Genomic DNA, 25414 nt, shown 5'->3' with positions numbered 1-25414 from the left:
TTATCTGGCAACAGCTCTGGTGGACATCCCTGCAGTCAGCACGCCAATTGTACGGTCTTTTGAAACTTGAAACATCTGTGGCATTGTGTTGTGTGACACATTTGCAGATTTTAGAGTGGCCTTTTACTGTCCCCAACACAAGGTGCACATGTGTAATGATCATGTTGTTTAACCTGCTTCTTGATATGCCACCCCTGTCAAGTGTATGGATTATCTTGGCAAAGGAGAATTGCTAACTAACAGGGATGAAAACAAATTTGTGCACAAAATTAGAGAAATAAGCTTTTAGTGAGAATGGAATATTTCTGGGATTTTTTATTTCAGCTCAAAACATGGGCCCAACACTTTACATGTGGTGTTTATATTTTTGTTCAGTCTATGTGGGTATTACTGACAGTGACTCCTGATAGTGGCTAATATTTAACATGATACAAATTGTAAAATAAAATGGAAAAAAGCTTGGGTATATAATTAAAACATTTTAAAGTGCATACATCAACTTGGCAGGTTCAGCCCTACAAACCTATAGCTTGGTATTCCAAATTGAATCCACGCAAATTATGAGGGCACACAATAAAATGTTTGAATAACTGCATAGCTATTTATAGCCTAATTCACTGAGGAAAATGGGCCACAATACATATGTTATTCATGATTTCCTCACGCGTAAAGGTCGTGGCATTAAGTCAAGGTCAGAATACAGCTGTAGACACCTCAAACACACCTTTATTTCTTAGGTCTCCATCCAAAACAAATAGCGGGTGAACAGCATGCTATTATCATGCATAAATTCAGGGTCAGAATACGCAGAGAGAGAGTGCATTCAAGGGAATTACGTTCCATTTACGCATGCTTAACTCGGGTCAGAATCGTCCCCAATATGCCCTACTGGCCCTGGTCAAAAGCAATGCACTATGTAGGAAATAGGGTGCCATTTGGGATGAAGTCTGAAACACACTGACTGGCCTCGGCAGTAATTAAACACTAACTTATAAAATGAGCCCTCAACAGATTCTAATTATCGTCATTTCAACCTCTAATTCCACCAATCAGCCAGATCTTCCATTTCTGTGGGAGCAAATTGGGAGGTAATCACTTCAGCACAGAGATCTCAGTTTTAATCGTTGAGTGTGTTTCAGTCTTTATCAGCAGTAAGACTGGGTTCTGCGTCCCAAATGGCATCCTATTCCCTAAATAATGCAATACTTTTGACTAGAGCCCTATGAGCTGGTTCAATGGGCCCTGGTCAAAAGCATGGCACTATGTAGAGAATAGGGTGCCATTTGGGACGCACCCTGGGCCTCTCTGTTATCATAGAGGGCTAATTTATCTCCAATGGGAAAGCTAAACGGAGTTGAAAATCTTAATGAATCATTTGGGGCGAGATGAGTCATCATATTGGCGATTGATAGTCGGGATCATTTGCATAACTTTGCAATTTCATCATCCTGTAAAATGATACCGCTAAATTGGTGAACAATAAATGAATTTATCTTTGCATACTGCATATGATCATTTACAATGTATATTTAAATGCACAGCATAATATAAAATGTATCATCATTAACGTACAACATGATATGGTCAGCGTTGTGGTTTTTTACCATCACACAAGGGAAATGATATCAATGGCGAGAAAGGATTATCCCAGTGCATATGAGTAATATGTTCAAGTGTCTCTCTTAGGCCTTCATCACTGGAGACTGGCACCGTATTCCCTATTTAGTGCACTACTATTGACCAGGTCTCATAAGGCTATGGACACAGCCCATATGGGTTCTGCTCAAAAGTGCAGTATATAGGGGATAGGGTGCCGTTTGGGACATGTGATGTGATGAATATAGTTAGTCAACACAGAACATTTCATTTGTTCAACAGTGTCTTTATGATTACATAACCCAAATTTGACATAGCCATTTTAATCATAAACACCACACACATTATACTTTACTTAAAAAAATACATTATGGGCAGCAGAATTTTGTTATAGGCAAACAACAGTTAAATGGAAGGTTTTTAGCAAAGGCCACAACCAAATCAAAACAAATTCAAAAAACACCCACATCTAAAAAGGCAGATGGAAGAGACACGGCAGGAGGGAAAAGATGCTTCGATATGGACTTCATTTCCTGTTCCTCACTTCCTGTTCCTCCGACCTTGTTTCTTAGGATCAACTTCCTGTCCAGTGTCAACTTCTTGTCCAGTCGTCTTTTTGTCTTCCGTTATCTCGAAACCCTAATTTTACCATCCCTGGCCTCTCACTGTTGTTCCAGAAGGGGAGGGGCCTGTCTTTAAGTTTGTGCAAGCCAGCAACCCTGCAAGAGCTCGGCTGGTATTCAATTAAAAGTCTCTTTCCAATCTGTACATTATGTCGACCTCCAGTCATTCTGGACCCCTGTGAATCTAAAGTCATTATTTACATCCCCACACACACATAAAGAAACATTTCTAAACATACCTCTATACATACAGTACACACACAGACCTTCACTGCTTCTAAAACGTGTCAGCAGCTGAGAGGAGTGGTGTTCCGATGATGGTCTGGTCCATAAACCAACCCTGCCAAATGGCACCCTATTCCCTACACAGTGCACTACTTTTGACCTGGTCCAAAGAAGTGCACTAGATACGGAATAGAGAACACTTCCCCTACTGCTTTGATGTTTGTAGATCTCAAAGACCTGGATAGGTGTAAGCAGTATGGCTCAAGCCCATTGGACATCTAGTTGGAGCCTTATTACTTACACCAGTCTGATTTGTTCAGATCCGGAGACACCAAACGAGGCAGGGGGGCGAGGATGTTTTCAGACGGGGGGCTGTAGAGAAGCAACGAGTGCGTCTGATTTAGGGTTGGAGTAGTCAGTAATCTTTACAAAATTCCCAGGTTTTCCAGAAATCCCGGGTTGGAAGATCCAGGGAATCAAGAAGAAATCAAATAAGGTAGAATCCTGGGAATCTTCCAACTGGGATTTCTGGGAAATCTGGAATTTTGGGAAAGTTTCCAGAATTCTGCAACCCCAGTCTGAGTCCATCTAGCTATCACACCTACACCGCTCCGATCATTGAGTTCTTCTGGCGTGGGTCCGGCTGCCTGCCGTCCCTGTAGCCGTCGCCGTGGCGCTCGGGGCTGGCGAAGCGTCCGGGGCTGGCGTCACGGTAACCGCCCCTGCCCACTGTCTCGTAGCGGGGGGCACGGGTGCCTGGTGTGGGGGTCACATCCTGGCGCTGAGCAGCCCGGTGGGGCGAGGTTTGGTAGTACCTGGGGTCCACCTGCGGTGGCCCAGCGGACGAGGTGACCCGAGGCAGGCTGGAGGGGCGGGGCTGGGCCTCTCTAGGGGGGTAGTAGTTGTCCCGGCCGGGGTAACCGGGTGCTGTCCTAGACTGGGTGGGGTAGTCATTTGGATCCGTTCTCCTGCGACACACACACCCACACACAGAGGACAGAAACATTAGAGTGTAGACCATTTTTTCCCTAAAAATGTGTTTTCAGTCAACTTGTGTGTGTGCATATGCTTGTGTGTAAATGCACATATCTGATTGAGTGTGTGAGTGTGTGACCCAGGGGGGGGGTAGCGCAGTAAGGAGGCTACAGGCAGCTGGGTGTCTCAGATTCCCTCCCAGTGACTGTGGGGTGATTAGGTGGCTAAGCTCCTGGGGTAAGGAGACACTCAGGGTGACTCACAGAGGCAGGATGGATCACCTTTCACAGCCCCATTCACATTTTCCCTGCTCACGCTCTGCCCTGCCTGGGCTAAGTTACACACACAGCCAACAACCAGGACCAAAGCCCAAAACTAGGCCTTCTCCCAGGTCAGATAGAGGTGATAGTAGAGGGGAAACTGCACTGGTAAATTCCCTGTACATTTTCATACATGTACTTGTGATACCAACTTGCTTCACTTACACACACACTTCCCCAAGGTGGCATTACACACATGACCATAAACCACATCCCACCCACCAGCTCTACATCCTCTGAGGACAATAACATGTCCATCTATTCATCAATCCAGCCATCCCTCAATCTCTGGATGGAGAGATGGATAAAGGGATAGATTAATAGATGTGATGCTGTGAAAGGGTCATTTCAGGGCAGATTTGGCGTGTGTAAGCTGGTGGAAAGATGTTCAGGCTAGTGGGAAGATGGAGGAGGATGTGGAGGCGAAAGCCTGTTTGGAGGCCTTGAGCTGGGGTGAAGGCTCAGATGCTCTCCCCTCCCTCAAAACCCCCGCTGGCTGGCTGCTAATCACTAGTGATGAAACATCTGGCTTTCATTTCTCTCCATCTCTCGCTCTCTTTCTCTCCCTCCTTATCGCTTCTCTTGGCCCTTAGTGACATCATAGGGGCCCCAAGTCTACATAAACCACATGCTGTTGATATCTGGCATGCCTAGTCCACTGCCCCGCACACCAGAGATCTCCCAAGGGAAGCACATACACAACTTGACGCACAGTCAACAGGTGCAGAGCCGTCACACTGAGCATGCCTGTGAGTGGACAGTGAGAACCTCCTTCCCTCAGCCAGGGCATTGAAAATGGGTCGTGGATGGGTATTCCAGCATGATAATGACCCAAAACACACGGCCAAGGCAACAAAGGAGTGGCTCAAGAAGAAGCACATTAAGGTCCTGGAGTGGCCTAGCCAGTCTCCTGACCTTAATCCCATAGAAAATCTGTGGAGGGAGCTGAAGGTTCGAGTTGCCAAACGTCAGCCTTGAAACCTTAATGACTTGGAGAAGATCTGCAAAGAGGAGTGGGACAAAATCCCTCCTGAGATGTGTGCAAACCTGGTGGCCAACTACAAGAAACATCTGACCTCTGTGATTGCCAACAAGGGTTTTGCCACCAAGTACTAAGTCATGTTTTGCAGAGGGGTCAAATACTTAAATCCCTCAATAAAATGCAAATCATTTTATAACATTTTTGACATGCGTTTTTCTGGATTTTTGTTGTTGTTATTCTGTCTCTCACTGTTCAAATAAACCTACCATTAAAATTATAGACTGATCATTTCTTTGTAAGTGGGCAAACGTACAAAATCAGCAGGGGATCAAATACTTTTCCCCCCCACTGTATGTGTGTGTGTGTGCATGTTTGTGTCTGTGAGTGTATGTGAAAGGTGTGTAATATACACTATATATATACAAAAGTATGTGGACACCCCTTCAAATTAGTGAATTCGGCTATTTCAGCCACACCCGTTGCTGACAGGTGTATAACATAGAGCACATAGCCATGAAATCTCCATGGACAAACATTGGCAATAGATTGGCCTTACTGAAGAGCTCACGGTCTCCATGTCCGAGCAGCCGCACACAAGCCTAAGATCACCATGCGCAATGCCAAGCTTCAGCTGGAGTGGTGTAAAGCTCCCTGCCATTTGATTCTGGAGCAGTGGAAACGTGTTCTCTGGAGTGATGAATCACGCTTCACCATCTGGCAGTTCATGCCAGGGGAACACTACCTGCCTGAATGCAACTGTAAAGTTTGGTGGAGGAGGAATTAATGGTCTTGGTTTGATTGTCATGGTTCGAGCTAGACCCCTTAGTTCCAGTGAAGGGAAATCTTAACGCTACTGCATACAATGACATTCTAGATGATTCTGTGAAAAGCCCTTTCCTGTTTCAGCATGACAATTCCCCCATGCACAAAGCGAGGTCCATACAGAAATGGTTTGTCGAGATCAGTGTGGAAGAACTTGACTGGCCTGCACAGAGCCCTGACCTCAACCCCATCAAAAACGTTTGGGATGAATTGGAACGCTGACTGCGAGCCAGGCCTAATCACCCAGCATCATGCTCTTGTGGCTGAATGGAAGCAGCCAACTAATGCACTTGTGGCTGAATGGAAGCAGCAATGTTCCAACATGTAGTGGAAAGCCTTCCCAGAAGAGTGGAGGCTGTTATTGCAGCAAAGGGGGGACAAACTCCATGATGTTGGAATGAGATGTTCGACGAGCAGGTGTCCACATACTTTTGGTCATGTAATACAACCTGACAGAGGGAGGTGTGATCCTATCCACATGGGCCAAGTGAACGCTACCAATAACATGTCATGTAATGAATCTGACTCACACCTCTCAACTGTCACCACTCTATAGCTGCATCCCAAATGGCACCCTATTCGCTATATAGCACACTACTTTTGACCAGGGACCATAAGGCTCTGGTCAAAAGTAGTGCACCATATAGGGTATAGGGTGCTATTTACATTTTGGGACACATGCTATACCATGCAAACAGCCCTTGAGATGTGGCCTGAAAATGGGGAGATGGTGTGTGTGTGTGTGTGGTGGGTTGTGTGTTTATGTGGTCTGTGTGTCTCTATGTGGCGTGTTGTGTGTGTGTGTTATGTGTGTGCGTCTATGCGCTGTGTGTGTGTGTGCAATGACATTTGAGCATAGTTTCCACCTTACGACAAGGAGGAATTTGGCCCTGGTTGAGTGAGGGGGACTATTTGCACCTGCCCAAGGAAACGGAAGGCTAATTAGGCCCCGTGGTTCTTATCTGACCTCCATTGGTGGGAGGGAACACAGCTGGTAGCTAGCAGCCATGGAGGCCACAGAGAGGTTGCTTGGAGGGGATCTAACCCATTCTCTGGAGGATCCATAGCACTTACTGACAATCTGCATAAGTGTGTGTGTATGCGTGCGAGTGTTACAGTTTGTGCTATGGACTTTCCAAAATAACGGACAGACGGAGGGATAGACATACACATGGCAGGCTGAGTGCTAGAGACAGAGGCCAGACCAGGCTGGTTTCACATTAAAGGGATATTTGGCAACTTGGCCTTTTATCTACTTCCCCAGAACTAGATACCCATAGATTTCCATTCATTGTGCCAGTCGCAAAACTACCTTTAACTTCCTTCATACTGGACGCAGAGACATACACATGGTATCCACGAGTTCATCTGACTCTGGAGAAGTAGATAGAAGGTTTTCATTGTCAAAATCCCAAACTATCCCTTTAAAGAAAAACCATTAGGCTGCTATAGAGAGAGGTTATTGTTAATCAAACCAGGCTAGATAAACATTGGGGAGAGGGCTTTCACACAGACAAGCATGCACACACCCACACACAAAATGTCTCTGTGTTTGCCATCCCTCTGTCTACTCTATAGTGAGTACAGTGTGAATTACACTTCGCAGCACTGTATCCCACTGAGACCTTTACACAGGAGTAACACGAACTAAAATGAGACTGAACAGCATCAACAATTCTATCAGATATCCTGGTGGCCAATTACTAAGTGGTAAAAATAAACTTTTCAGATTTACCTACTGGTACTTCAACTGGTTCAGATCTCAAACACATTGTCAGCCTTGACTAGATCTTTCCGTCTGTTTTGTGACTTCATTGGTCAGCAGTCGATGACTCATCCACTCAAAGTGTGTGTTTATCCTTTGTTTTATTTAGAAAGCCATGATTTCGTTTTCCAAAAATGCTTGTGCCTGCCTCGGTGACTGTCGGAGAGGGAGAGACCGAAAGAGGGAGACAGAAAGAGCGCGAGCTCTCCAGGCAGCCAGAGTCCACTGACGCAATGCCTTTATGAAAGCCTAATGGCTAAACCAGTTTCATTTCCAAAACACTGATTTCATTACGGGCCCCTCGGTTTCATCGAAAACAGAGTTAGCGGGGGAAAGAGTGCTGCGGCCTGCATTTACTCCGGACCGAAACGGCAACACACTGCCACAAAAGGGAGCAATGACGTGGCGACGTCAAACAAAAAGGTCAAATCCCTTCTTAACAGGTTCCGCAGAGACTTGAAGAACCGATCAGGACCCATATTCACAAAGTTTCTCACAGTAGGAGTGTTGATCTAGAATCAGTTCACCCCTGTCCATGTAATTGTTTTCATTGTGATCATAAGGCACTCCTACTCTGAGACGCTTGATACATACAGCACCAGATCATGTCCCGTGTTAAGGAGCGTTGTGAATGAGGAAGGAGGAAAGTCTACTGTTTAACTCTTCTCTTGGGTCTGAGAAACCTATAATTACTTAGCATGCCAATAAAGGTCAATTAATTGAAATGACCTGAATTGAAATGAGAAATAAGGGATGCGGTTAGTGAGAGACCAATGCTCATGTGCTGATCAAACATTTGCCCAGCATGCACCTGTTTAAGTGACATACAGTGCTGACGTGGCCATCTGTCGGGGAGCTAAGCCATCCTCACAAGGGAGAAAACGTGCACTCACAGCTCCAACCACGGATCATTAGGAGGAGAGAAAAGACCACGGATCAGTGGGTGGGAGATACTGTAGGTGCCGTGGAACAAAATGACTGAGCTGAGACCAGGGAAGGTGAAAGTCAGGGGCAGAGTGTTTGTGTGGTCAGATTGGTCCTCAGGTGTTGAAGAGGACACACAGACAATCCTTCTGGTTTATGGCGAAGCCTTGCACTTTGTGAAGACATTTACATTACTACAGTAGTTCTGGAGTTAAATGTGCCATTCAGACCACACACACACACACACACACACACACACACACACACACACACACACCCCTCTTCAGCAGACCCTAATTCATGAGGGTAATATCAGTCCTCTATCTGAAGCACTGGCCACCGGCTACACATTAAATCACACAATTATCAGCCCAGCGACCACCATTCACGCACACAACCTCGGATCAGCAGCCTAATCCAATCACCTACGGGTCATGGGCCGTTCTGATTGGCTAACCTGGGGCTGAGCCGTGGAGCCCATGACCCAGTGCTTCAGAACAGTAATGACCTTAATGTGCTCCATATGGGATAGAGTGTGTGTGTTTTACCCCTCCCTCTCTCTCCCTCCCTGTCCCCCCCAGCACCAAAACCCCAGTCTAGGGAAAAGCTGATCCCCACTACAGGAGCAGGGGGGAGGGGTACCACCATTCCCCCCTAAGGCACTGGACTTCCAGACGTACAGCCCCAGCCCCTTCCCCAGTCAGTGTTGGCTCCTTCCTCACAAAAGACAGGCCAAATGTATGCTAATGCAACACAGCCGCACAGCAGAGACACACTCATTTGAGAGGAAATGGCTTTCAATGAGCTGGGCCCGGTTTGAAAAACACATTTATTTCACTTCCCTCTCTATTTCTCTCTCCATATCGCTCTCCCTCTTTCTGTATTTGTCCCCCTCCAAAATCCAGAAATATATTCCCCCAATCTCTCTCTCTCTCTCTTTGATTTTTGACAGATGCATGGAATAAATTTAGGTCCCCCTGTCTTGGTATTGACGCTTCGGGGAGATATAGTGTTTCTGGGGTACAGGGCTTGTGTTTCATCCTCGAGTGAACATCTAAAACAAGAGAGCAAAACATACAAGGTTTGGAATGAATCATTCGGAGGCAGTGCGTGCGGCACTTTCTTCTCTCTTTGTTTTGGTGCTGAAGACGTGCTGCTCCCCACCAGTGGTTTTAATGCTCTGTCACTCTGTGTACTGTAGTCTCACACTGAGACTTGAACAAAAGCTTATGGGGTTGACACCTCTCAGTAAAATCAGAAGAGAGGGCTAAGCGACAGCTCAGACATTTCTCTCGACAGTTCATTTAACCGCCTGCGATTCGACGCCGGTCGAGTGCGAGTGACCATGAGTTAGTCAGACACGTGCTAGCATAATCTTAGCGTTAGCTCACAGTCTAGAACAGACACAGTTTTCCAGACCCAATCAGTCACACTGCTCCTGTCAGTCTACGCTCTGTTTAGTTATAGTGTATCTCAGTCAGTGTGGCTCCACTCCCTTCTCCTTGGTGCCCCTCATATCAGCCGGAGCAATAACCCGTGAAATGACTGCTCTCTCCGCGCTCTCTCCACTGTGTGCTCTGGTTGTCTCCCAGGCCCACCACACTGCACCTATCTCCTGGTTAGCGCTGGGGGACTTTAACACAGAATACTGTGTGGGGGTAGAGGGGAAAGAGTGTGTGAGTGTTTGAGTATATGTACAGAAGGTACTAAGTCTACATGTGTTGAATCAGACGGATAGAGTAACATGGTAATTGTAATATAATGTAAACCATTTAGCAGACCCTGTATCCAAAACACTTACAGTAGAGCGTGCATACATTTCCGTATGGGTGGTCCCAGCCGGAATCGAACCCACGACTTTGGCATTGGGCCGTGCTCTACTAACTGAGCTGCACAGAACCGCATCATGCTCATGCATAATATAGGTGGACCTCTGTGGCGCAGAGAAAGGATCCATCCACCTTCTATCCTTTCTGTCTCCCAGGAGCTGATCAGGGCTACTCCCGGGATGAGGAGGCTCTCCCAAGGCAAACACTCCAGATTTAATTATAAGCTCTAAAGAGGATTACTCGCTCTACTGCCGTGTGTGTGTGTGTGTGTGTGTGCGCGTGTTGATGGTGGCCTAAAACAGATAAGAAGACAGACGGACCGACAGATTTGCATGCACAAACACACATGCCAGGGTTGAGCTCAATTCAAAATTGAAGGCAGTCAATTCAGGAAGTGATTTGAAATAAAAATTCTGAAATGTAAAAACTTTTCAAATAAATAGCTGTAAAGTAATTGAAAATAAGAAATGCCCTTATTTCTATTATTGAACCGTAATTAAAATGTACTTCCTGAAACTAACTGCCTTCAATTCGAATTGAGCCCAACCCTGACAGGCACACACAGCCTACCTGGAGTGGGCTGCGTACTGTCGCTCCACGTCCTCATAGCGGGGTGCCGGGCCAGTATCAGGTCCTCTCACGGCCATCTGTAGAGGAGAGAGGCACATAGTGGTTAATGTTATTATTACTATTACACACCTGTCTGTCGGTCTCTGTCTCACCCCCCCAACGTCACTGGCTAAGCCTGCGGATGGCTTAGTGTTAGGGTTCATATAAGGGTTAGCGTTAGTTATATGGGTAAGGGTTAGTTATATAGTGTTAGTTATATGGGTAAGGGTTAATTATGGGTAAGGGTTAGTTATATAGCGTTAGTTATATGGGTAAGGGTTAGTTATATAGTGTTAGTTATATGGGTAAGGGTTAATATTGGGTAAGGGATAGTTATATAGTGTTAGTTATATGGGTAAGGGTTAGTTATATAGTGTTAGTTATATGGGTAAGGGTTAGTTATATAGTGTTAGTTATATGGGTAAGGGTTAATTATGGGTAAGGGTTAGTTATATAGCGTTAGTTATATGGGTAAGGGTTAGTTATATAGTGTTAGTTATATGGGTAATGGTTAATATTGGGTAAGGGTTAGTTATATAGTGTTAGTTATATGGGTAAGGGTTAATATTGGGTAAGGGTTAGTTATATAGTGTTAGTTATATGGGTAAGGGTTAATTATGGGTAAGGGTTAGTTATATAGCGTTAGTTATATGGGTAAGGGTTAATATTGTGTAAGGGTTAGTTATATAGCGTTAGTTATATGGGTAAGGGTTAATTATGGGTAAGGGTTAGTTATATAGCGTTAGTTATATGGGTAAGGGTTAATTATGGGTAAGGGTTAGTTATATAGCGTTAGTTATATGGGTAAGGGTTAATTATGGGTAAGGGTTAGTTATATAGCGTTAGTTATATGGGTAAGGGTTAATTATGGGTAAGGGTTAGTTATATAGCGTTAGTTATATGGGTAAGGGTTAATATTGGCTCTCCTGAAAAGAGCTCTTTACCTCCACATCCCACATCCCACTCCTCACACAACACATTCAATGTGTATTTATTCCGTGTCACTATAATTCAGATTTTAAATACATCTTTAACTCTGCATTGTTGAAAAAGCATTTCACTGTTAGTTTACACCTGTTGTTTACGTAGCTGATGTGAGTAAGACCTTTAAACAGGTCAACATTCACAAGGTTGCAGGACCAGACAGATTACCAGGACATGTACTGCGGACATGCGCTGACCAACTGGCAAGTGTCTTCACTGACATTTTCAACCTCTCCCTGAGTCTGTAATACCAACATGTTTCAAGCAGACCACCATAGTCCCTGTGCCCAAGAACACTAAGGTAACCTGCCTAAATGACTACCGACCCGTAGCACTCACATCTGTAGCCATGAAGTGCTTTGAAAGGCTGGTCATGGCTCACATCAACACCATTATCCCAGAAACCCTAGACCCAATACAATTTGCATACCGCCCCAACAGATCCACAGATGATGCAATCTCTATTGTACTCCACACTGCCCTTTCACACCTGGACTAAAGAAACACCTATATGAGAATGCTATTCATTGACTACAGCTCAGCGTTCAACACCATAGTACCCTCAAAGCGCATCACTAAGCTAAGGACCCTGGGACTAAACACCTCCCTCTGCAACTGGATCCTGGACTTCCTGATGGGCCAACTCCAGGTGGTAAGGGTAGGTAACAAAACAATCTGCCACGCTGATCCTCAACACGAGGGCCCCTCAGGGGTGCGTGCTCTGTCCCCTCCTGTACTCCCTGTTCACTCATGACTGCACGGCCAGGCACGACTCCAACACCATCATTAAGTTTGCCGATGATACAACAGTGGTATGCCTGATCACCGACAACGACGAGACAGCCTATAGGGAGGAGGTCAGAGACCTGGCCGTGTGGTGCCAGAACAATAAGGAGGACCTGGTTGAGAGCATGGCAAGAGTATGCAAAGCTGTCATCAAGTCAAAAGGTGACTACTTGGATGAATCTCAAATATAAAATATATTTAGATTTGTTTAACACTTTTTTTGGTTACTACATGATTCCATATGTGTTATTTCATAGTTGATGTCTTAGTAAAAATAGTAAAAAATAAAAAAAATAAAAAAAAATGGAATGAGAATGAGCAGGTGTGTCCAAACTTTTGACTGGTACGGTATATTATCAATTTATCCACAGGGCTGGGCTGATGGGTGCGTGCGCACACACGTACGCGCACACACGTACGCGCACACGTACGCGCACACACGTACGAACACACACGTACGAACACACACGTACGCGCGCACACACACGCGCACACACGTACGCGCGCGCACACTTCAACAGAGACAGTTTTTGGACACTGGGTTGAACATTGCACTCCAAAACACCTTGATAATTGGCTGATTTCAAGATGTCTTGCACACGTTTATGGCTTCCAGTAACAGAGACAGCAAAGCTACGCCACAACATTATTGAACCTCCCCAATGTTTGAATGCTTTTTAGGTTTTTGGTAGCTCTGTGGTGCCAATAATTGTAATTAAAATCATATACAAAATGTACTAAAATGTAATTGGTTCTCCAATGTTGAAAATCCAGTAAGGTGTGGAGAGCAATCCTTTTTTTTCCAACTTATTTAACAAGAAATGGGGAATTATTTAACAAAAGTGCAAGGGTGCCAATATACTGTATTTGGCTGCAACTGTAACTAGCTACGACAAGGCTTTCCTAACCATCCCGCCATACCCGTAGCCTACTCTCCTCTGAAAATGTATGTAGAAACCCTCCATGTCTCGAGCTAGACATAAACCATGAGCATAAACCACATTATGCCGAGGAGTCGGCCATTTGGGTATTGAGTATTGAGCCGCTCCATCTTTGTGTGAAGGTTAAAGGCATTATGCAAAGAGGTGCGGGGTAATGGCTGTAGTCGCTGTGTGCCATTTGTCTCGTCGGCTATGTTCCAAATGGCACCCTATTCCTTACACAGTGCACTACTTTTGAACAGTGCCCTATGAGCTGGTCTTATGGGCCCAGGTCAAAAGTAATGCACTACAGGGAATAAGGTGCTATTTGGGACGAAGCCAGGGAGCACGGTAAGCCGGGGGCCAGAGCTCAGGTTAGAGCCGCTTGGTTGCATGTTAAGTCTGGTCATATGTGTCTCTGGGGAAGAGGGAGAGATGGAGGAGAGAGAGAGGGGGGGAGAAATGATGAGAGGAAGAGAGAGTGGGCGATAAGAGGGAGAGAAGGAAAGAAAGAGATAAGAAGAGGGAAAGAGCGGGAGAGAGAGAGAGAAAGCGGGGGTAGAGAGGGGGAGAGAAAGAGAGACAGAGAAGGAAAGATAGAGGGAGAGAAAGAAAGACAACGAGAGAGAGGACAGAGAGAATGTCTGCATAGAGAGCCGAAATTCACTCCAAACATTTTAGTGACAGAGTTGGAGGGGTGAATTTGGCCAGTGGACTACTAGTGGACTATCAAACAAGAATATAACATGATCATTTTGTTCATGTTGTAGCTGTTGAGCAGGTTACGGTCAGTCTCTATGAATAGTGAACAGTTGATAAGTGTGTGTGTGTGTGTGTGTGTGTGTCCAAAGGCCTGGACTCCTCTGGGGTGGTAGTGGTTAACATTTTTACATTTACATTTTAGTCATTTAGCAGACGCTCTTATCCAGAGCGACTTACAGTAGTGAATGCATACATTTCATACATTTTTTTTTTCTGTGCTGGCCCCCCGTGGGAATCGAACCCACAACCCTGGTGTTGCAAACACCATGCTCTACCAACTGAGCTACAGGGAAGGCCCTAACACTTCCTGGAGTCTGTCTGACCCCTCAACCTCCATCCTACACACACACACACACACACACACACACACACACACACACACACACCGGGGCATAACTTCTCACCATGGCAACGGGGTAGAGTATAAATCTAGATTCAGTGAATTTTAATGAACCACATCCGAGCAGACAAATTATATTCATGGCAGTCTCTCCAACAACTATTGGACACAAAACAGAGAAGATCATATAACATTTTGTTTCCTATTAAAACCCAGACATTTTGGTTATGAGCCTGACGATGTCGTGTAAGTGTGTGTGTGTGTGTGTGTGTGTTGCTGTGGATCGCAGAGGCAGTGTTAATGTGTTCTACAGGTAGGGTAGCTTACAGAGGACCATACTTTCTCTGGACACCCTAAGCAGCTGAGGCCAGGCCACAAGCAGCCCATGGGGCATTGTGAGAGGCTGGGGTTTCCCTCCTGCACTGAGAACGTTAAGAGTGCTATGTGGCAGCCCACTCTTCCCACCATGGATGACCCTTTAGTCATATGAAATTAAAACTTTTCCAATTTGACCGGACTACAGACTGCCATACAAGACTGACGGACTACTTTTCTTCACAGTAAAAGACAAACGTCATAGCCAATGGAGAACCACACAGAAAGAATGGGCTTTTGACTAAAGGACAAGTTGATTTTCAAGCTCGAAAATCACCCTTTCTTGCTCGTTTTCTGGAGCGTCTGGAGTGCCACTAAGTGTTCCACAAAAACACACCAATCAAGTAGCTAAAGCCAGCTGTCGCATTCATCAAAAATACAGTGCATATACAGGAAATGAATTTCCTGGAGCACTTTACTCTCCTCGCAATTTATAGTCACGTGCGTACAATAAGCCTCAAACGAGGGCCTGAATGTCTTGACATAAAATACGAGCAATGCTTTCATGGTAAAACGGAGGTACGAGAGGGGGAAAAAAATCATCTTCTGAGCCTCTCTTTCTCGCTCCCTCTCTTTTTGAAAAGAGTAATTGCTTGTGTTGTCTGCCATCCATCCATCTCTGATGCTAATTAGCCGCATCTCTCAGTGAGGATACACAGCCTGGCGCCTGGCACATGCCGCCACCCCCCTCCGCCGAATCCCCTGAACTCCCTCCCGCTGGCACCGGACGCGCCCTCCTGCAGTCGGCTGGCATGAAGCAGCGGCAGCGAGATCCATCCAATATCTGCCATTCCTCATCATTTTCCGTAATGAGATTCCATTGATTTCCGCTCGGGAAACAAACGGGCACTGAGGGAATAGTTTTAGCCGTGGCAGGAGAGTGGGGGCTTTCAGGGAGACGGAAGTCTCAAACTGTGTCTCGCTGCTAACTCAAACTGTGCTCATGTTGCTCTTGGTGTTTTGTAAAATGAACAAACTGCACTCAGTCAGTGTCTAATCAACTCTCACTCTGCGGATCTCTCCCCCATGTTTGGCCAATCCAGCCCTACAGTACGTGTGGTATTGGTCTGTTTGATGCTTCACTGCTACAGTCATGCAGGCCCGTGCCGCCCAATGCCCCCCAAACACTTCCAGAGCTTGTTAGCAGCAGATGGTAAGACATGCATCCCCTCCCCATGCCTCCCCTTACAGCCATGTAAGGTTACTTCCAAACAGAGTGGAACGGAGAGCTAGCGTGAGCAGTGCAAGTACATGGCACAATTGGCCTGTAATTATATTGACTTGTTTTGGGAAATTGGGGTGGGATGGTGGGTGCAGGGGTAGGGTGAGGTTCATATAAACTTGATTGTAGCCCTTGGGGGGTGCGCTGTCCTATCGGCCTCTGACTTTTCGACGACAGGGGCGGCCGAAGAAGCCCTTCCCTGGAGAGCTATGTGGGTGCAGGGTTCTCGTTAAATCCTGTTGTTACACAGCTGGTTTGGATACCGGTCCTCAAGGTCCGGGTGAGCAACTGATTAGTAGAGTCAGGTGTGCTCCATTAGGGTTGGAGCAAAAGCCTGCAGGAGTTAGATCTCCAGGAGGAAGTATTGGCAACTGTGGGTTTGAGTGGTGTTCTCCTCATGTTCAGGGTTACAACTTTGATTCCAAAAGGTTGGGGTGTGAGGAAAATCCACAAAAGGGTCTGACCAATGATTTTGGTGGAGGTGGTCAGGAAAGGAATATTTCCGCTTGTCTGGCTCCAGGTGAGCTGCAGTATCGTCTATTTAAAATGTGACGGACCGTTTGCTCACGGCGCATGTGTTTGTGAGAGGAACATGTCCCCCATAGTCTAGACTCACAGAGTGGTTCCAGTTCTATGAGCATTACAGTATTCTGTCAAGTCATGGCAGCATGCACCCCCAGGGAGCCTGCCAACATTAAAGATGGGAAATTATGATGACCTCAACACACACACACACACACACACACACACACACACACACACACACACACACACACACACACACACACACATCTCCCATGCAAAATACAACTGAGGGAAAGGTGATGAGGTGATGTGTCCCAACCCAAGGGAATGAGAGAGTGCGGGGAATCGGGGATGGTGTTTGATTGCAGTTTAAACTGCAAACAGATCACACACACTCTCCTGTAGGTCAAAGACAAGCCTCAGGGATAAAGAGGCTCAAATCAGTCCCGGTAGTCTTCGTCGGAGATAACCTAGTCGGGACGGCGCTTACGGAATTCAGAATGAACCGACATAAAACAAAGAGAAGTGAAGCTCTTTGTGTCTGGGGATGAGGAGGCGGCGTGGGGGAACGAGGACGGAGAGGAGAGGGGGGTTCCGTGTTCGGAATGACTCATTGTGACTTTGAAAAGTGTGGAGGAAAACTCTTGAGAGAACTGATGCGACACATTAAAAATGTGTGTGTGTATTGCACATTACATGTAGGGTGTCGGCAAACACATTCATCAAAGAAACCTCAAAGCGGACAGGAGAAAAAAGGAAATATCAAAAGCCATTCCAAAGCCAACGTGAGGTAAGCTAGCTAAACCACCGACAAAACTTAGAAACAAAACAGAATAAAGAAGCCATTGATGACACAGATTGAGGGCTGAAGATGACATGGTCTCTAAATGCTGATCTAAGGTCAATTTGTCATTATACCCTCTTATGGTTATGGCTTGGGATGTGAGGGAAGAATGCTGATCCGAGATGTGTGCATAGGTCTAACTTCGATCTCTAATGCTGCTCGCCTGGGTTGCAGGGTCCCAGTCTCTCTTTGGCCAGACCCATTGGTCTCCAGTTCAATTGAAATACACTACATGACCAAAAGAATGTGGACAACCGCTCGTCAAACATCTCATTCTAAAATCATGGGTATGAATATGGAGTTGGTCCCCTCTTTGCTGCAATAACAGCCTCCACTCTTCTGGGAAGGCTTTCCACTAGATGTTGGAACATTGCTGCAGGGACTTGCTTCCATTCAGCCAGAAGAGCATTAGTGATGTCGGGCACTGACGTCGCGCGATTAGGCCTGGCTCGCAGTCAGCGTTTCTGTTCATCCCAAAGGTGTTCAATGGGGTTGAGGTCTGTGCAGGCCAGCCAAGTTCTTCCACACCGATCTCGACAAACCATTTCTGTATGTGCATGGGGAAATTGTCATGCTGAAACAGGAAATAGTTTTCCCAAAACTGTAGACCACAGAATCGTCTAGAATGTCATTGTATGCTGTAGCGTTAAGATTTCCCTTCACTGGAACTAAGGGGCCTAGCTCGAACCATGAAAAACAGCCCCAGACCATTATTCCTCCTCCACCAAACTTTACAGTTGGCACTATGCTTTGGGGCAGGTAGTATTCTCCCGGCATCGGCCAAACCCATATTTGTCCGTCGGACTGCCAGAAGGTGAAGCGGGATTCATCACTGCAGAATACATGCTCCACTGCTCCAGAGTCCAATGGCAGCGAGTTTTACACCACTCCAGCCGACGCTTGGCATTGCACATGTTGATCTTAGGCTTGTGTGTGGCTGCTCGGCCATGGAAACCCATTTCATGAAGCTCCCGACAAACAGTTCTTGTGCTGACGTTACTTTCAGAGGCAGTTTGGAACTGTGTTGCAACTGAGGACAGACAATTTTTTACGCGCAACGCGCTTCAGCACTTGTCGGTCCCGTTCTGTAAGCTTGTGTGGCCTACCACTTTGCGGCTGAGCCGTTGTTGCTCCACTTCACAATAACAGCACTTACAGTTGACCAGGGCAGCTCTAGCAGGGCAGAAATGTGACAAACTGACTTATCTGAAAGGTGGCATCTGATGACGGTGCCGCGTTGAAAGTCACTGAGCTTTTCAGTAAGGCCATTCTACTGCCAATGTTTCTCTACAGAGATTGCATGGCTATGTGCTCGAAGTTATACAGCTGTCAGCAACAGGTGTGGCTGAAATAAGCCAACACCCCTCCCCCCCCTTCAGGGCTGAAGCGAGGCCACTGTCCCGAACGGCTGCAGTTACAGCCTATAGCTATTGGGATTAAAGGCTAGTGTTTGTCCCCACTTTTGATTTGGGCTAGGCCGAACTTCTCAATTATACTGCAGCTTATGTAATTATATGGGTCTGTTAGAAGTTAGTCTTTGTATAATACTCCAGGAATAACTGAGCGACTGGCATAGTTAGGAAAGGGAGGGAGACTATGATCAGTGAAACGTGAAAGGGGGTTACAATTGGGCACTCAGTTATACCAAAGTGTCCAATAGACATGCTGACATGAGAAGAGCTTAGAAGGGAGAGAACGAGAGAAAGGAGAGACCTTGCTTTTGCCTGCCTAGAGAGCCAGATGGGCAGAGTTTGCAGTTTTGTGACAAGCCTCAAAAGGCCCACAAGCCTCAAAAGACTCGCCTGAAGGTAACCCGGTACCAGTTAAAAAAATAAAATGAATGGAAGTATACAAAACATTAAGAACACCAACAAATTTTATTAGAATGACCAGGTCAATCCAGGTGAAAGCTATGATCCATTATTGATGTCAACTGTTAAATCCACTTCAATCAGTGGAGACGAAGGGGAGGAGACCGGTTATAGATTTTAAACCTTGAGACAACTGAGACATGGATTGTGTATGTGTGCCGTTCAGAGGGTGAATGGGCAAGACAACATATTGAAGTGCCTTTGTACGGGGTAGGGTAGTATGTGCCTGGCACACCGGTTTGTGTCAAGAACTGCAACGCTGCTGGGTTTTTCACTCTTTCAACAGTTTCCCGTGTGTATCAAGCTGTCCACCACTCAAAGGACATCCAGCCAACTAGACAACGGTGGGAAGCATTGGAGTCAACATGGTCCAGCATCCGGGTGGAATGGTTTTGACACCTTGTAGAGTCCATGCCCCCAAGAATTTAGGCTGTTCTGAGGGCAAATCAATATTAGGAAGGTGTTGCTAATATTTGGTATACTCAGTACGTAAGTAGTTTAGTGCCAAAAAAAGGGGTTAAATGTGTTAAAAAAATATATACAAACAGCTTCCTGATCTTTCTTATATTTCTCAGATATAGGACAGACACTTCAAAACAAACTTTCTTTAGAGAATTATTTTGTAACTTACCTGCAGAAAAACAATGTTTGGAGCTCAAAAAGCAATAGTAACAGTACGCAAATCAGGGAGCCAAATCAACGGCTCTTTCACCAATGCGATTCGGTTCATGAACGAACATCACTAAAAACTAGGATGTCGAAGTATGGTACTGTCCAAACAAAGTTATGCATTGTCATAAATAACTCAATTTTTATGATAAAATATTCACCTAGCCACTCAATGTGATTTTGCTAGCTGAGTCTCCGTCTGTATATTTGGTTAATTGATCCATTACTGGATAAGTGGAGGTGGTAGCTCATTTATTCATTTGCTCATCTATCACTGACCACAAATCAAGTGTATTATTTTAGTCTCGACTCACGTAGTAAGAGCCTAGGCTATTTTCCTATCCAGTCCCAATCCCACTGAAACCCAACATCCTGACTCCTGTCTTGCATGAAAAATGCCTCATTTTAAATGTGTAGAAAGCACATCTCTTACCTATGCATGTCAAAATACCGCTCTAACATTTTCCCCAGCTTCTCCGCGCTGTCTCGTACTTGCTGCCCATATGAGCGCATCGGTAGAGAATGTGTGATCAACAGTATGAGAGTAGATATCGATATTTTCTTAAACAGAGTTGGTCCCCGTTAATATATCTTGACATTTAAACTATTTCCACTCTTTAACACCCCATTATTCATGAGCTGATCTGCCATCTGTATAATCATCAACTCAATTTTGCCAAATATCAGAGATATTCTGCCATTCGTTGAATGACGTTATCTAGCAAGTTTAGCAACGTTGGTCATTTTACTTTTGTTTGATTGCCGTTAAAAAGTTTGTACGATTCGACAACGCTATAGCCTACTCGGGGTGCTCTCTGTGCGTCACTCTTATTTTGGGAGAAGCCTCGCATATTAACCATATCCTGATTGTAAACGCTTTATATGGGCACTTCCGAGTTGTGCAGTATTACCAGGGACACTCAGGATAAATATGAATTATTTCCGGTATTGAAACTTAGTAGATTTTTGGGGAAATATTTATCCTTATTTCTACACTCTCCCTCTCTTGATAAACATCCCTTTTCTCACTTCTGGGTCGTTCCACCTGAAAAGCAAAAGAAAGTATTTCGAAACCCATCATCTCAGATTGTTCTGAAATCGTTTCTGTAGTTAGTAACAGACACGATTAACATTCCTGAAAGTTTAGTCCAAATTGGATGTTGGGTTTATTTATTAAATATTATCTTAATCCTATAATTTAAAATGGCCAATTTTAGTGCAATCAATTAGGTTAATTTCGCTTAGATCAAAAAAGATTTCAACAAAATGATGTTTCAGGAATGCTAATCTTACCTGTCTCTAACTACAAAAACGATTTCAGAACATTCTGAGATGGTGGGTGTCATGGCTTGCTGAAATGACATGGAATGACTCTTCTACCCTCTCTCCCCCTCTTAATGAACCACCCTTTTCCTCACTCTCTGTTGATAAACCTCCCCTTTCTCACTTCTACTCTCTCTGGTGATAAACCTCCCTTTTCCCCCTCTTGCTACACCTTCCTGTTCTTCACCAGTCTCTCCACAAAGCATTCTCTTTTAATCTCTCCCCCCCATTTAATCGCTTCCCATCATTCGACCTCTCTCTCTCTCTCTACCCCCCACCTTCCCCCTCCCTCCCTCCCCTCCCTCTCCTCCAGTCCACAACATAATTCTGCAGTAGGCTACCCACGGTGCTACAGTATGTCAGCAGCCCCCAACAGTAAGCAAACACACAGCAGGAGGTAGCACACCAGCTCATCCATTATCCCTTTGTGTTGGTGCTGCTGGGCTGTCAGGCCCAAAACAAGACTGATCTCTGGTCAGTGGTAGATCAGTCACTGATCTAAACACAACACAGGTCACTTCTCTGTAGTACAGCATTAGCTCCCTCCTATGAGGCTTTGATATACTAGATTAAGGAGTAGATAATGGTCCGACTGCTGCTAGCGGGGATCATCTAGACTGCAGTAGGAGCCGGTATCTCCGGTCCTGGAGGGCCGTAGCGTGTGCTGTACGGGCTTTGTTCCAGCTTTAATAACATTTACATTCAAACTTATTGAGGTCTAAATTGAACGGGCACATGATCAAGTCATTGTTTGAGTTGTTAGTGTTAGGCCTGAACAAAAGCCTGCGGTTACCGTGGCCCTCAGTTGCCCCCGTCCACCCCTCATCTAAAGGGAACATCATGCTAAAAAGACTAGGCTCTACACACCCACCACACAATTATGGTTATGCCTGGGCACCTGTGTGGCACTAGGGGGTTCTCCTGCCCCCTGGGCGTCCCACACTCCCACAGTGCTCCTGGGGGTAGAGTAGACCATCACCATCAGATGAGAGGCACGCTAGCCATCCATCACTGTGACGGCGGTGGTTTTTGTTTACTTAATGATGTGGAGGGTGTTTATGAAGCGACGCCGCGCCCGCCACAGCTCGCATCATCTGCCCCCAGGAGTTGACATTAAAACATCATCAACGTGATTGATGTCCGCCCGACAACATTGAACTGCTCCAGAGCTGACGGGTCACATCTTTTGCGGAGTGTGTTTATGTGTGGGATGGTGGAGTGTGGGTAGTATGTGTATTTGTGTGATAGAGTAGGTGTGTGTTTGATAGAGTGTGTGTGTGTGTGATTTGTGTTCATTAATGTGATTCCCAGGGTAATGAGTTGGAGATAAGGTGTTGATATTATATTCCTCCTGCACTATCGGCCCTGATATCCGAGTTAGCTTCTCTTGGAGCCAGTTCACTTCCTCAGTCCTTCATTTTTCCTCCTTTCATTACTTCAATTATGGTTACACCCCAAATGGCACCTTATTCCCTATATGGTTCTCTGCTTTTGACCACGGCCCATACAGTATGTCTCTGGTCAAAAGCAGTGCTCTATGTCGGGAATAAGGTGCCATTTAGGACAAATCCAATGTGTCTTCTATCCATCTTCCATGGTCAAGGGCATTTTCCACTGTAAATGGCAAGCTTTGGTACATGGACGTTTCAGAAAAGGACTTGTAAAACCCTTAATTCTATTTCATTTAGCTGGGTGTTTTTCAGTCGGTTAGACATTTACCGAATACCAAAGATGTCTGGATTATACCAAGTATGGCTGCCTCTGACATAGTCCCCTATTCCCCAAATAGTGCACTCCTTTTAACCAGGGCTCATTTTGGACACACCCTTCCTTTCCTTGCCTATGCCACGTGCTTGTGGTAGAGTGGAACTCCAAAATGGCTGCCAGTTGCATGTGGCTTACTGCGTAGGGGACATCACTGCCAGCTACTGTGGCAGCCGAATGGACAGCCACATCTAAAAATACCAGAAACTGGCCAGTCTGTATACACTGAGGCCCAACAGGCGACACGACATCATATACACTATCATTATCATGCCTCGAAGGGATAAAAAGCTAGAAAGCTTTGTCCCAAATGGCACAGTATTCCCTATATAGTGCACTACCCTTGAGCAAGGCAGTTAACCCCTAAAAACAAGTGCTCCCCGGGCACTGATGGTGTGAAATTCGATTAAGGCAGTCCCCCGCACCTCTAAGATTCAGAGGGGTTGGGTTAAATGCGGGAGCCACATTTAGGTTGGATGCATTCAGTTGTACAACTGACTAGGTATCCTCTTTCCCCATAGGGCCCTGGTCAAAAGTAGTGAGCCATTTTGAAAATAGGGTGTTATTTGGGAGGCAGCCCCTGTACTTGGACAGATGGTATATGTGGGTGTGTACTGAGACTGACATGGTCAAGACAAAAAGGTAGAGATGAAGGGGAACATGGGATGAAAAGGAGAGAGGGAACACACAAGAGAGAGTATGCAGGAGTCACAGGCAAGAAAAGATGAGAAAAGGATCACACACACATCTTGATGAGAAAAAAACCTTTAATGTGTGGAGGCTTTGAATGAAGCATCAATTCACAATCTGCGCTTTTCTCCTCAAAGAGCTGTGGAATGGTTTAATTTGTATTAAGTTGGAGATGTTTAAGCAGGGGATGGAGAGTGGGGGGGCTATCTAATATCTTGTTGGTTAAATTCCCTTACTGTATTTTATGTTTCAAATATGTTTTATTGAGGAGTAAACGAATCAGGTATGCAGGTTACTAAGCAGGATAGTGTACTCCCAGTGACAAACAATTAAATAGAATCAGGTATGCAGGTTACTAAGCAGGATAGTGTACTCCCAGTGACAAACAATTAAATAGAATCAGGTATGCAGGTTACTAAGCAGGATAGTGTACTCCCAGTGACAAACAATTAAATAGAATCAGGTATGCAGGTTACTAAGCAGGATAGTGTACTCCCAGTGACAAACAATTAAATAGAATCAGGTATGCAGGTTACTAAGCAGGATAGTGTACTCCCAGTGACAAACAATTAAATAGAATCAGGTATGCAGGTTACTAAGCAGGATAGTGTACTCCCAGTGACAAACAATTAAATAGAATCAGGTATGCAGGTTACTAAGCAGGATAGTGTACTCCCAGTGACAAACAATTAAATAGAATCAGGTATGCAGGTTACTAAGCAGGATAGTGTACTCCCAGTGACAAACAATTAAATAGAATCAGGTATGCAGGTTACTAAGCAGGATAGTGTACTCCCAGTGACAAACAATTAAATAGAATCAGGTATGCAGGTTACTAAGCAGGATAGTGTACTCCCAGTGACAAACAATTAAATAGAATCAGGTATGCAGGTTACTAAGCAGGATAGTGTACTCCCAGTGACAAACAATTAAATAGAATCAGGTATGCAGGTTACTAAGCAGGATAGTGTACTCCCAGTGACAAACAATTAAATAGAAAAGGACATAAAAAGAAAAACTACTCTTATTGTATTTTATGTTTGCGGTTATTGTCTGTCTGTGAAACTGAAAATGTAGAAATAAAATATAGATTTTTTTTTAAAGATGGAGAAATGCTACATGTAGCTCTATATTCTTTTCAATGCAGCACTTTCCCCCAGCGCGGTACGAGGTACATAAAGGAAGAATGGGCCTTGTGTGACCTTGTATGAGCAGCGCAATACTCAAGTGTCATTAAATCTTTGAAAACATTCAAGGTGACCAGACTAGGCTGCTGAAAAGAGCAAAGACAGCTGAAAGGAGGGCACAAAATGGGCTACGCGGGGAGACATGGGCGCAACAATTACCAGAGTGAATGAAACGTTGAAACATTTGATTTACTCTCTCTCTCTCTGTATATGTTGTAACTATTGGTCTGCTGTCTCCTTCCATTTAACTTACAGTATTTCTTTTTGTTCTCAAGGTTTACCTCACACATTCTATATGGGCTATACAGTATATAGGTTTAACACACGTTTTCTCTCTCAGCCTGTGATTTCATCGGAGTCTCTGTTTTAAATGATAACGTCCCATAAGCAGCTGCCTCAGGGGAAGCACCTACAGCTGTGCTGTTGACGCTGTATTTGTTTCTATTGCAACTAACAATCAGATGGCGAGTTGCCTCCCAATC

General features: G+C 45.2%; 1 protein-coding gene across 4 annotated transcripts in view; it reads right to left on the bottom strand.

Annotated features, from left to right (window-relative positions):
* Positions 1-709: 709 nt before the first annotated feature.
* Positions 710-25414, bottom strand: part of LOC106575104 (partitioning defective 3 homolog B) — a 188408-nt gene continuing 163703 nt past the window's right edge. For all 4 annotated transcript variants that reach the window (XM_014151297.2, XM_045698766.1, XM_014151298.2 and 1 more), the window contains 2 exons: positions 10632-10708; positions 710-3412 (listed from right to left, as the gene is read on the bottom strand). In XM_014151297.2, the coding sequence (XP_014006772.2) occupies positions 3046-3412; positions 10632-10708 (444 nt within the window). In that variant the 3' untranslated portion in view covers positions 710-3045. The remainder of the gene's footprint in view (positions 3413-10631; positions 10709-25414) is intronic.

The sequence above is a fragment of the Salmo salar genome, chromosome ssa17, assembly GCF_905237065.1.
Source record: "Salmo salar chromosome ssa17, Ssal_v3.1, whole genome shotgun sequence".
In the NCBI taxonomy this organism is placed as follows: Eukaryota; Metazoa; Chordata; class Actinopteri; order Salmoniformes; family Salmonidae; genus Salmo; species Salmo salar.
The sequence above is the reverse complement of the archived record's forward strand: the minus strand, read 5'-3'. Positions and strand labels throughout refer to the sequence as shown.